General features: G+C 38.6%; 1 protein-coding gene across 1 annotated transcript in view; it reads right to left on the bottom strand.

Moving 5' to 3' along the window:
* The window catches only part of LOC113612446 (teneurin-1-like), a 299,439-nt gene extending 286,065 nt beyond the window's left edge, over positions 1–13,374 (bottom strand). Inside the window, exon 1 of the mRNA XM_027092334.1 lies at positions 13,105–13,374. Coding sequence (XP_026948135.1) covers positions 13,105–13,321 — 217 coding nt within the window. The 5' untranslated portion in view covers positions 13,322–13,374. The remainder of the gene's footprint in view (positions 1–13,104) is intronic.
* Positions 13,375–13,994: the final 620 nt, after the last annotated feature.

Here is a 13,994-nt window from a genome sequence, read left to right as displayed (position 1 = left end):
CTTTAAATTCAGATGTTTCTCAGGATATTATACTTGGCTCTCTTTATTTCTGACTGTACATATTCTCACTGGATGATTTTTTTCTACTCTCACTACTTCAGGAACCATCTATTTCTAGATGATTACACACACACACACACACACACACACACACACACACAGTGACACCATTTCCTTGAACTTAAGATCTGAATTTGGAGCTCTCTCTGCATACAGCAGTTGGATCTAATGTCAGACTGCCTGGGTTCCAATGCCAGTCCTATGACTTACTACCTCTGTAATATTGGGCAAGTTATTGAGCATCTCTGTGCCTCACTTTACTCATCTTTACAATGGGGATAATAATGATCCCAACCTCATAGCATATTGGGAAGATTAAATAACATAATCCATCTAAAGTGCCTTACTCAATGCCTAGTGCTTAATGAATGTTAGATATTTCACTTATAATCATTGTTATCATTCCCCAAAGAGAGTACATGTTTCTAGCTTCTAGACTCTCATAGTACTTTACCTACACCACTATTGCAACATCAATCATATTGCAGCACTGTAGCTGGTTTATACCTGCCTTCCTAAACGTACTCTGAATTCTTTGAGGGTAAAGATTGCTTCTTATTCATCTATATCTTCAGAGAACTTGGCACAGATAAGTAGAACACAGATAGGAAATAGGTTTCATCTCTCTTGCCAACTCTAATCGACTGACAATGTTTGCATGGAATGCTGTGATGATAAGGATGTGAGGCCGCAGTTGGGCTCAACAAGAAAGAGCACAACTGTTTGATCAGGGATGTCTGCCATAGGACAGGTAGAGAGAGCAGTGGCACAAGTGCCATTGATATCCCATACCAGTTTTAGACGCTATATAAATAATTATTTATTGATTAAATTTTCATGAACAAATTATATTGGCTGAAAGACATGAGCAAATTGGAGTTGTTGCTAAATAACTTACTTTTCTCTCAGAGTTTAATTTTTTGGGCAGTCATTATAGATTTTTATGCTAGAAACTTGTGACAACTAGAAGCATAACATGCTTACAGCAGAAAATTCATCACAGGTGATCAAATGCTGTTGAAATTTTCATTTCATAGGCTTTGCTACATTATATTACACCTGCCATCTGTGACATTTACCACGTAAATACAGATTCTGAGGTTGAGTTCTTTCAAGATTTTTGTAGGAACTGTTATCCAAACTGTTTAGACATAAGCCAACAATAGTTTATACTACTGCTAAGTGCTTGAAATAAGAGTCAAGAAATGTGCTTTTCAAATCTGGGCTTCTGTCTACACCTTGAACCCACAAGTGGCAATACTGTTTGAGGAGCTTCCGCTGTGGGATGAAGTGGCTTATTAGCCAGGGGCAATTAAGAGGAAAATAACAGTCACTTGTGCCCATTTATTTCAAGATGAACTGCATTCACCTAACAAAGTACCTGGAACAGTTGACACTAAATGAATGTTTGATGCATAAATGAGTAACTGAAAAAACGGATGGATGGATAGATGGATGACAGATAAGCTTTGCTCCCATGTAATCTTGGTAAATACAGATTGGCAGTTTTAGTTTTTTTCCACCAGATGGCGATAATGTGAGATTTAGGTTTAGGTTGTAATACAGAAAGCAGAAAACAACCAACCAAACAAAAACCATATTAGGAGAAAGAGAAGCCACAAAACAGAGGTTAAGAAGGGAGAAATGAAATGTCTGTGTCAGCTTCAGTATCTCAGGAGTCTACGATCTTCTGGGATTTGTAATAGGTCCTCCCTATACCTTTTTTTATGCATGGGTGACTTTCATTCATAATTACTTTTCAGTAAAACGGCTATATTCAAAACTAATCTTACCTGTTATAAAAATTATAGGGCAATTCTCATAACTAAAATTATTATCCTTGATTTATATAACGATATTTTTTTTCATTTGTTTTTTACTAATTTCTTAGTTAACGGATGCCTCCCTTGGAAGTGAGGCTGCTTGGGAAGAGTTGCTAGCCTGTGTGCCTCCAGGAAATGTACCCCTGCTATTAGACCTACCAAAAGTCATATAAAGTAAGCTTGCCTAAGCCTCATTCATCCTATTAGCAAAGAATTGTGAATAATATTAGATTAGTGTCCATCTCTTAATTCGAAAGCTTTTGGAAAATAAGAAAACCAGTTTTAAAATCCAGCACTCTGTGTACATGGCGGAGGGGGGATTCTGCTTTCTTGGCAAATAAAGATAAGAATATGAAGATACTTTTAAATGGGATCAAGTATTTCCTCTTATTAATGTTTCCCCCCAACAAGCCCTGAATTGAATGACACAGTAACTTCCCTAAAAAGTGAAAAACAACAAACAGACTCAGGAATATTTCATTATAAATTACATAGCATATCATCTACCCTTTACTAAAGAAAATCAGAACAGAAAGCCTTTTTAAACCTCCTTGTAAACCCTTGGTCATCGGAACACAAAGAGGCTGACAAGTCTTTTAGGGAAGGAAATGAAGGGAAACTAACAATTACTGAGTCCCTAAAAACTTTCAAACTTATGATCACAATTAATCCATATCACAACCTTATGATGTACATACGAGAGTCACAGACTTGATTTCCAAACCCAACTCTTACTACTTCTTAGCTGCAGAAACTGGAAAAGTATTTCTCTCCAAGCTTCAGTTACCTCATTGGTAAACTGGAGATAACATCTCATATCTCATAAGGCATGCATGAGCAGTAAATTTAAGCATCTAGCAGAGTCCTGGAAAAGAGCAGGTACTATTCAAGTTTTTTTTATTATTATTATTACTACTTTTATCATTGTGATTATGGTGTTGATGATGATAATGATGAAGTCAACTTTGCAGTGAACTTTACAGGCTCAGAGGGCTGAAGTAACTTGCTTAAGGCTGCACAGCTGGTGAGCTTAAAAGGCATCTAGCACAGTGTCTGGAACTATAGCAGGTGCCCAATCAACACTATGTTATCTTTCTTCCTTCCTATCTTAAAACTCAATGATTTTCTAAGAATTTTACTCCTTAAAAATAATGTCAGGCTCACCTTTAGCTAGGTCGATGCAAGATGCTACCATGTATTTGTGAAAATCAACATTTTTTTTTACACATAGGTAGCAATATATGGACTAGAACAACAAAGAGGATTCCAGACTTCACAAAAAAGATGATCACGGGGCCCACAATTTTGCCTAATGTAGGTTAATTCATTTCTCTCCCAAAGAGGTACATATTTCCCTTCCTAGGCATCTGTAAAGATCATGAAGTCAGTAGCAAGAAGACCCCAAGTTTCTAGACCTTCACCTCCTGGATATTTATACTTTACATAAGTCAATATAGCAAAGGATGGTGCTAGTTAAAATTTTAAATAGGTTGAAAACATGTTTATTTCAGTTCATGGATGATAGAATCAGGTTTTTGCCCTTGACTTTTTTCAGGTCTCACTCTACACATTCTACCTGGGTAATCTCATCCATCCCCAGGCATCTCCTACTATTAAGAAACCTGTGAATTCAAATCTACTTATATCAACAGTCCAGATCGTTCCTGAACTCTAGGCACACATTAACAACTGCTTGACAGGAAAATCTACCAGGATGTCACCCAAGCAACTTAAACTTAACATGTTCAGAAAGAAACTCATTCTCTTCCCTTCCAAACCCACTCGTATTTTACTTCTCTTGGTAAATGGATCACCATCCTCCCAGTTTTCCAACCTTGAAATTTAGAGTCATCCTTGACTCTGTTATCTCTTTCAACCTCGACAAGTAATCAATTACTAAGTCTTATCAATTCTACCACACTAATACCTCTTGAATATGTTTCTTCACCTCTACTGATACAGCCAGAGCTTAGACATTCATCACCATTCTTAGCCTGGGCTATTTCAGTTCCTTCAGAGATTGTCTCCCTGCACCCAATTTTCCCCAATTGCAATCAATCGTCTATACTGCTGCTTACACAACTACAATTCGCTTCTACAATTATCATCCTAAAAATTATAATTCATCGTGAAATTCTCTATCACTTAAAAGCTTTTTGTAAAAAAAAGGTTTAAAGAAAAAAAGGAACTCCTAAATTGGGCATGCAAGACTTTTTGTCATCTGGCGCCAATGCACCTCACTCTTTTTATATTGAAATTTTCATCATGCTAGGCCTTTTCACAGTTTTATCCTTTGCACCTGCTAATCTACCCTCTTGAAATGTCCTTTTCCTAGTAAACTCTCATTCAAATGTCAAGACCTTGATCAAATATCACCTTTCTATGGACCCTGACTCACCCATGTACTTCCATAGCACTTTATCTGTAAAAGTACTTACTACATTTAATTGTAATGATTTGTTGGATGTCTATTTTCTCCACCACATTATGAGTTTCCTACAAGCAGAAACTATCATGGTCATCTCCATCCCCAGCATCTGACTGGAGGCCTAACACATAGCAAGTGCTAAATAAAAACTTAATGAGTAGAGACCACTTCAAGATGGCAGAGGAGTAAGAAGTGGAGATCACCTTCCTCCCCACATATACATCTACATGTGGAACATCTCCTACAGAACACCTACTGAATGCTGGCAGAAGACCGCAGACCTCCCAAAAGGCAAGAAACTTCCCACGTACCTGGGTAGGGCAAAAGAAAAAAGAAAAATCAGAGACAAAAGAATAGGGATGGGACCTGCACCAGTGGGAGGGAGCTGTGAAGGAGGAAAGATTTCCACACACTAGGAAGCCCGTTCGCGGGCGGAGACTGTGGGTGGCGGAGAGGGGAAGCTTCGGAGCCACGGAGAAGAGCGCAGCAACAGGGGAGCGGAGGGCAAAGCGGAGAGATTCCCGCACAGAGGATCAGGGCCGACCGGCACTCACCAGCCCGAGAGGCTTGTCTGCTCACCCGCTGGCGTGGGCGGGCCTGGGAGTTCAGGCTTGGGCTTCGGTCGGAGCGCAGGGAGAGGACTGGGGTTGCCTGCGTGAACACAGCCTCCAGGGGGTTAGTGCGCCACGGCTAGCCGGGAGGGAGTCCAGGAAAAAGTCTGGAGCTGCCGAAGAGACAAGAGACTTTCTCTTGCCTCTTTGTTTCCTGGTGCGCGAGGAGAGGGGATTAAGAGCGCCGCTTAAAGGAGCTCCAGAGACGGGCGCAAGCCGCGGCTATCAGCGCAGACCCAAGAGACGGGCATGAGACGCTAAGGCTGCTGCTGCCGCCACCAAGAAGCCTGTGTGCGAACACAGGTCACTCTCCACACCTCCCCTCCCGGGAGCCTGTGCAGCCCGCCACTGCCAGGGTCCCGGGATCCGGGGACAACTTCCCCGGGAGAACACACGGCGTGCCTCAGGCTATTGCAAAGTCACACTGGCCTCTGCCGCCGCAGGCTCGCCACGCATTCCATACCCCTCCCTCCCCCGGTCTGAGTGAGCCAGAGCCCCCGAATCAGCCGCTCCTTTAACCCCCTCCTGGCTGGGCGAAGAACAGACCCCAGAGGGTGACCTACACGCAGAGGCAGGGCCAAATCCAAAGCTGAATCCCAGGAGCTGTGCGAACAAAGAAGAGAAAGGGAAATCTCTCCCAGCAGCCTCAGGAGCAGCGGATTAAATCCCCACAATCAACTTGAGGTACCCTGTATCTGTGGAATACCTGAATAGACAACAAATCATCCCAAAATTGAGGTGGTGGATTTTTGGAGCAACTGTAGACTTGGGGTTAGCTGTATCCAACTGACTAGTTTCTGATTTTTTTGTCTATCTTAGTATAGTTTTTAGCGCTTGTTATCATTGGTGGATTTGATTATTCGTTTGGTTGCTCTCTTCCCTTTTTTATTACTTTTTAAACTTTTTTGAAATTTTAATAATTTTTAAAATTTTAATTATTTTATTTTACTTATTTTTCTTTCTTTTTTTTTTTCTTCCTTTTCTTCTGAGCCATGTGGCTGACAGGGTCTTGGTGCTCCAGCCAGGCCTGAGACTCTGAGGTGGGAGAGCTGATTTCAGGACAATGGACCACGAGAGACCTCCTGGCCTCATGTAATATCAAGCAGCGAGAGCTCTCCCAGAGATCTTTGTCTCAACATTAAGACCCAGCTCCACTTAGCGACCAACAAGAGCCAGTGCTGGACACCCTATGCCAAACAACTAGCAAGACAGGAACACAACCCCACTCATTAGCAGAGAGGCTGCCTAAAATCATACTAAGGTCACAGACACCCCAAAACACACCACCGGACATGGTCCTGCCCACCAGAAAGACAAGATCCAGCCTCATACACCAGAACACAGGCACTAGTCCCCTCCACCAGGAAACCTACACAACCGACTGAACCAACTTTAGCCGCTGGGGACAGACACCAAAAACAACGGGAACTACGAACCTGCAGCCTGCGAAAAGGAGACCCCAAACACAGTAAGACAAGCAAAATGAAAAGACACAGAAACACACAGTAGATGAAGAAGGTAAAAACGCACCAGACCTAACAAATGAAGAGGAAATAGGCACTCTACCTGAAAAAGAATTCGGAATAATAATAGTAAAGATGATCCAAAATCTTGGAAATAGAATTGAGAAAATATAAGAAACGTTTAACAAGGACCTAGAAGAACTAAAGAGCAAACAAACAATGATGAACAACACAATAAATGAAAATAAAAACTCTCTAGAAGGGATCAATAGCAGAATAACTGAGGCAGAAGAACGGATAAGTGACTTGGAAGATAAAATAGTGGAAATAACTACTGCAGAGCAGAATAAAGAAAAAAGAATGAAAGGAACTGAGGACAGTCTCAGAGACCTCTGGGACAACATTAAACACACCAACATTCGAATTATAGGGGTTCCAGAAGAAGAAGAGAAAAAGAAAGGGACTGAGAAAATATTTGAAGAGATTATAGTTGAAAACTTCCCTAATATGGGAAAGGAAATAGTCAATCAAGTCGAGGAAGTGCAGAGAGTCCCAAATAGGATAAATCCAAGGAGAAACATGCCAAGACAAATATTAATCAAACTATCAAAAATTAAATACAAAAAAAAAAAATTGAAAGCAGCAAGGAAAAAACAACAAATGACATACAAGGGAATCCCCATAGGATTAAGAGCTGATCTTTCAGCAGAAACTCTGCAAGCCAGAAGGGAGTGGCAGGATATATTTAAAGTGATGAAAGGGAAAAACCTACAACTAAGATTACTCTACCCATCAAGGATCTCATTCAGATTTGACAGAGAAATTAAAACCTTTACAGACAAGCAAAAACTAAGAGAGTTCAGCACCACCAAACCACCTTTATAGCAAATGCTAAACAAACTTCTCTAGGCAGGAAACACAAGAGAAGGAAAAGACCTACAATAACAAAACCAAAACAATTAAGACAATGGTAATAGGAACATACATGTCGATAACTACCTTAAACGTAAATGGATTAAATGCTCCAACCAAAAGACATAAACTGGCTGAATGGATACAGAAACAACACCCATATATATGCTGTCTATAAGAGACTCACTTCAGACCTAGGGACACATACAGACTGAAAGTGAGGGGATGGAAAAAGATATTCCATGCAAATGGAAATCAAAAGAAAGCTGGAGTAGCAATTCTCATATCAGACAAAATAGACTTTAAAATAAAGACTATTAGAAGAGACAAAGAAGGACACTACATAATGATCAAGGTATCAATCCAAGAAGAAGATATAACAACTGTAAATATTTATGCACCCAACACAGGAGCACCTCAATACATAAGGCAAATGCTAACAGCCATAAAAGGGGAAATCGATAGTAACACAATCATGGTAGGGGATTTCACACTCCACTTTCACCAATGGACACATCATCCAAAATGAAAATAAATAAGGAAACACAAGCTTTAAATGATACATTAAACAAAATGGACGTAATTGAGATTTATAGGACATTCCATCCACAAACAACAGAATACACTTTCTTCTCAAGTGCTCATGGAACATTCTCCAGGATAGATCATATCTTGGGTCACAAATCAAGCTTTGGTGAATTTAAAAACATCGAAATCATATCAAGTATCTTTTCCAACCACAAGGTCATGAGACTAGATGTCAATTACAGGAAAAAAACTGGAAAAAATAAAAACACATGGAGGCTAAACAGTATGCTACTAAATAACCAAAAGATCACTGAAGAAATCAAAGAGGAAATCAAAAAATACCTAGAAACAAATGACAGTGAAAACACGATCACCCAAAACCTATGGGATGCAGCAACAGCACTTCTAAGAGGGAACTTTATCACAATACAATTCTACCTTAAGAAACAGGAAACATCTCAAATGAACAACCTAAGTTTGCACCTAAAGCAATTAGAGAAAGAAGAACAAAAAAACCCCAAAGTTCACAGAAGGAAATAAATCATAAAGATCCGATCAGAAATAAATGAAAAAGAAATGAAGGAAACAACAGCAAAGATCAAAAAAACTAAAAGCTGTTTCTTTGAGAATACGATAAACCACTAGCCAGACTCATCAAGAAAAAAAGGGAGAAGACTCAAATCAATAGAATTAGAAATGAAAAAAGAGAAGTAACAACTGACACTGCAGAAATAAAAAGGATCATGAGGGATTAGTACAAGTAACTATATGCCAATATAATGGACAACCTGGAAGAAATGGACAAATTCTTAGAAAAGTACAGCCTTCCAAGACTGGACCAAGAAGAAATAGAAAATATAAACAGACCAATCACAAGCACTGAAATTGAAACTGTGATTAAATATCTTCCAACAAACAAAAGCCCAGGACCAGATGGATTCACAGGCGAATTCTATCAAACATTGAGAAAGGAGCTAATACCTATCCTTCTCAAACTCTTCCAAAATATAGCAGAGGGAGGAATACTCCCAAACTCATTCTACGAGGCCACCAACACCATGATACCAATACCAGACAAAGATGTCACCAAAAAGGAAAACTAGAGGTAAATATCACTGATGAACATAGATGCAAAAATCCTCAACAAGGAGCCTGTGCTCCACAACGGGAGAGGGCACAACAGTGAGAGGCCCACATACCGCAAAAAAAAAAAAAAAAAAAAACTTCAACAAAATGCTAGCAAACAGAATCCACCAGCACATTAAAAGGATCATACACCATGATCAAGTGCGGTTTATCCCAGGAATGCAAGGATTCTTCAATATATGCAAATCAATCAAAGTGATATACCATATTAACAAACTGAAGAATAAAAACCATATACTAATCCCAATAGATGCAGAAAAAGCTTTTGACAAAATTCAACTCCCAAATATGATAAAAACCCTCCAGAAAGTAGGCATATAGGGAACACACCTCAACATAATAAAGGCCATATATGACAAACCCACAGCCAATATCGTTCTCAGTGGTGAAAAACTGAAACCATTTACTCTAAGATCAGGAACAAGACAAGGTTGCCTGCCCACTCTCACCACAATTATTCAACATAGTTTTGGAAGTTTTAGCCACAGCAACCAGAGAAGAAAAAGAAATAAAAGGAATCCAAATCAGAAAAGAAGTACAACTGCCACTGTTTGCAGATGAAAGATACTATACATAGAGAATCCTAAAGCTGCCACCAGAAAACTACTAGAGCTAATCAATGAATTTGGTAAAGTCACAGGATACAAAATTAATGCACAGAAATTTCTTGCATTCCTATACACTAATGATGAAAAATCTGAAAATGAAATTAAGGAAACACTCCCATTTTCCACTGCAACGAAAAGAATAAAATACCTAGGAATAAACCTACCTAAGGAGACAAAAGACCTGTATGCAGAAAACTATAAGACACTGATGAAAGAAATTAAAGATGATACAAACAGATGGAGAGATATACCATGTTCTTGGATTGGAAGAATCAACATTGTGAAAATGACTATACTACCCAAAGCAATCTACAGATTCAGTGCAATCCCTATCAAACTACCAATGGCATTTTTCACAGAACCAGAAGAAAAAAAATTCACAATTTGTATGGAAGCACCAAAGACCCCAAATAGCCAAAGCAATCTTGAGAAAGAAAAACGGAGCTGGAGGAATCAGGCTCCTTGACTTCAGACTATACTACAAAGCTCCAGTAATCAAGACAGGATGGTACTGGCACAAAAACAGAAATATAGATCAATGGAACAAGGTAGAAAGCCCAGAGATAAACCCATGTACTTATGGTTACCTTATCTTTGATAAAGGAGGCAAGAATATACAATGTAGAAAAGACAGCCTCTTCAATATGTGGTGCTGGGAAAAACTGGATAGCTACATGTAAAAGAATGAAATTAGAACACTCCCTAACACCATACACAAAAATAAACTGAAAATGGATTAAAGACCTAAATGTAAGGCCAGACAATATAAAACTCTTAGAGGAAAACATAAGCAGAACACTCTATGACATAAATCACAGCAAGATCCTTTTTGACCCACCTCCTAGAGAAATGGAAATAAAAACAAAAATAAACAAATGGGACCTAATGAAACTTAAAAGCTTTTACACTGCAAAGGAAACCATAAACAAGATAAAAACACAACCTTCAGAATGGGAGAAAATATTTGCAAATGAAGCAACTGACAAAGGATTAACCTCCAAAATTTACAAACAGCTCATGCAGCTCAATATCAAAAAAACAAACCACCCAATCCAAAAATGGGCAAAAGACCTAAATACGCATTTCTCCAAAGAAGATATACAGATCGCCAACAGACACATGAAAGGATGCTCAACATCATTAATCATTAGAGAAATGCAAATCAAAAGTACAATGAGGCATCACCTCACACCGGTCAGAATGGCCGTCATCAAAAAGTGTACAAACAATAAATGCTGGTCGGGGTGTGGAGAAAAGGGTACGCTCTTGCACTATTGGTGGGAATGTAAATTGATACAGCTACTATGGAGAACAGTGTGGAGGTTCCTTAAAAATCTAAAAATAGAACTACCATATGACCCAGCAATCCCACTACTGGGCATATACCCTGAGAAAACCATAATTCAAAAAGAGTCATGTATCACAATGTTCATTGCAGCCTTATTTACAGTAGCCAGGTCGTGGAAGCAACCTAAGTGTCCATCGACAGATGAATGGATAAAGAAGATGTGGCACATATATACAATGGAATATTACTCAGCCATAAAAAGAAACGAAATTGAGTTATCTGTAGTGAGATGGATGGACCTAGAGTCTGTCATTCAGAGTGAAGTACGTCAGAGAGAGAAAAACAAATACCGTATGCTAACACATATATATGGATCTAAAAGAAAAAAAATGGTTCTGAAGAACCTAGGGGCAGGACAGGAATGAAGATGGAGATGTAGAGAATGGAGTTGAGGACACGGGGATGGGGAAGGATAAGCTGGGACAAAGTGAGAGTGTGGCATGGACATGTATACACTACCAAATGTAAAATAGATAGCTAGTGGGAAGCAGCTGCATAGCACAGGGAGATCAGCTCGGTGCTTTGTGTCCACCTAGACGGGTGGGATGGGGAGGGTGGGAGGGAGACACAAGAGGGAGGAGAAATGGGGATATATGTATACATATAGCTGATTCACTGTGTTATACCGCAGCAACTAACACAACATTGTAAAGCAATTATACTCCAATAAAGATGTTAAAAAATAAACTTATTGAATAATAATAGGTTATTAAAATGAAATTAGGGTGACATCTTTAAAGACAAACTTCTCTTGTCTCAGAATTCATTTTGATCACAATGCAGAGAGACAAAATCCGAGGCTGGCTAGTTCTTTATATTGACTTAATATAAAATTGCTTATACTTTTAGAACAAACTGTCACCAGAAATACATTCTTATTTAAATTCACAACATTATTAGGTCAGGCACTCTACACTCCAATTCCATAAGCCACAAGTCACAATTGTAAGTTCATATTCTGTAAAGACAAACTTAATAGAAAAATATTTTAATGGTAACTACACATTTCTTAAAGTATAATAGAACACCCCCCCAAAAATTCCCATAAGACATTTTCCAATTTCCAGTTACGCAGAAGAATAAAATTACTCATAACAAAGTTTCAGTCTTTAGCTGAATAAATAGGGAAGATTAAAATGAATTACTTGAAAAGACAGATATAAGACCTTTAGCAAGTATGTTAAGAGCTAAAAAATGAGTAACATAGTTAATATAAACATTTAGTGCATATCTAAATGTTGGTATGAATATCTTGAATCTTTGGCTCCATTTAAAGTTTTTCTAACATAAGGTTCCAATACTAATTAGAATACAACAATTTTCATTTGTAATAACCACACTTTACATGATCTTTGGTGATCCCAGAGAATTTGCCTTTCTAACAAGTCTGTGGGTGATGCTGTTCCTGCTGGTCCAAGGTCCATGCTTTGAGAACCACTGATCTAGATAATAAAATTATTTTTTTTTTAAATCTCAACACAGACTTATTCTTTTTTAAAAAAAGTAACCTGTGCCAATGTCAGTATCTTTTTTTTTCCTGTGTAGTTAAAATAGTCTAATACCACGTATCTATCAATTGAAAAGAAATAAGGAAATAATATTTCTATCTGTTTTCTATTTATTAGAAACTGTCTTGTCAATCCATAATTGAAAAACCAAGGCTGTCCAAAGGATATGCCCCACATTACGGCTGTGGTAGGAAGGGTTCCAACCAATTCTTACCTTCCCTTAGGACTGTGTTGCACAAGGTTTCAGCATTCTGTGGACAAACTTTCTGGACCTTTGCTTGGTAGTCCCCACTAACCTTTTTAAAGCTCTTTTAGATGCCAAATATTTATTTGAGACTTTTGTCCCATATAGGCAATGGCTTGAAAAGCACTTAGCTGTTTACTTTTCATCTTACTATAAATTATTTATCCTTCAGTCTGTAAATGGCTATTTGTAGGATTAGACAAATTTTGAATGCTCTGATAAGAGGATTGTTGCATCCAAATTCATGCACAATCCGACAACCTCAGCTGGATTGGCATATGAAACAGATTCACTAAGCATATGTAAGTAGCGCAAATTATTAACCAGTTAACATCAGCAAATTTGTTTTTGAAACTTATGTTTATGCATACAAGCATTCCCTAATGAGAAATAATATTAGCTATAAAAATCCAATAAAAACATACCTTGAGTAGATTTCTCTACTTCTTTCCTCTTCCTACTCTGGCTATTGTAATTCATCCTCAGCTCTTGGTTATACTCATGCAGAGTTTCTCTGGAGTTGTATGACTGTCTTGGTTTTCTTCCATCTTCACTCTCATCGGAAGAACTAGTATAAGCTAGGTCCATTTCATGCTTGACTTTTGACAGAGGCTGATAGGGTTTGCAGTCTGTTTGCTCCATCTCTGATTAAGCAAGCTCAGTTTCATGAAAAAAGGAACTCCTTTAATGTAAGCAGTCCTGAAAGAAAGAGGGAAGAACACAAGCCATCTTAGATTTGTCCTTTTGCGAGAAAATGCATCTGGCCGATTCACAATTGGTCCTGATAATACTGTCCAAGGAGGGGAGCAAAAGACAAACTAGATGACATGAAGCTAGCCGGAGGCAATAATAACACTGTGTTACACGCATACCTTGTCAAGCAGTTAGGATTAAGCTGGAGGTAGCAGTATTAGAAAATACTCAAGGTGAAAGAGAGTCTTCAAAAATATTTGTATTGGAAGGCAAATAAAGGACAGTGTTTTTCTATGGTGTGTGCATGTGTTTAATGTTAACGTCTGTGGTCAGATTAAAAAAACATTATAAGATTTGAAAGTGGCCAGAAGTACAAATATTAACCCAGCACATCCTACATCTGAAATGAAAACTGGTAAGAGAACTACATTCAGAAAAAAACACATACTTGCCTCTGGTTTAATACTGCATTTAAGAAAGGGGCTCTGAGGAAGAGAATGATTCTGAGTTAGAGAGGCTCATGAAATAAAGCGTCCTTAAGGGGGACTGAGCTCTATGTGTTCATACAGTGGCTTCTGCGCCTCAGGCTTGCAGAGCATTTTTAATGAGTTAGGTGGTGGTA

The sequence above is a fragment of the Aethalodelphis obliquidens genome, unplaced genomic scaffold (genome assembly GCF_003676395.1).
Source record: "Aethalodelphis obliquidens isolate GAN/ISIS:26980383/991018 unplaced genomic scaffold, ASM367639v1 scaffold77, whole genome shotgun sequence".
Classification (NCBI taxonomy): Eukaryota; Metazoa; Chordata; class Mammalia; order Artiodactyla; family Delphinidae; genus Aethalodelphis; species Aethalodelphis obliquidens.
Note: the sequence above shows the minus strand (reverse complement) of the source record. Positions and strands in the feature narration are given on the sequence as shown.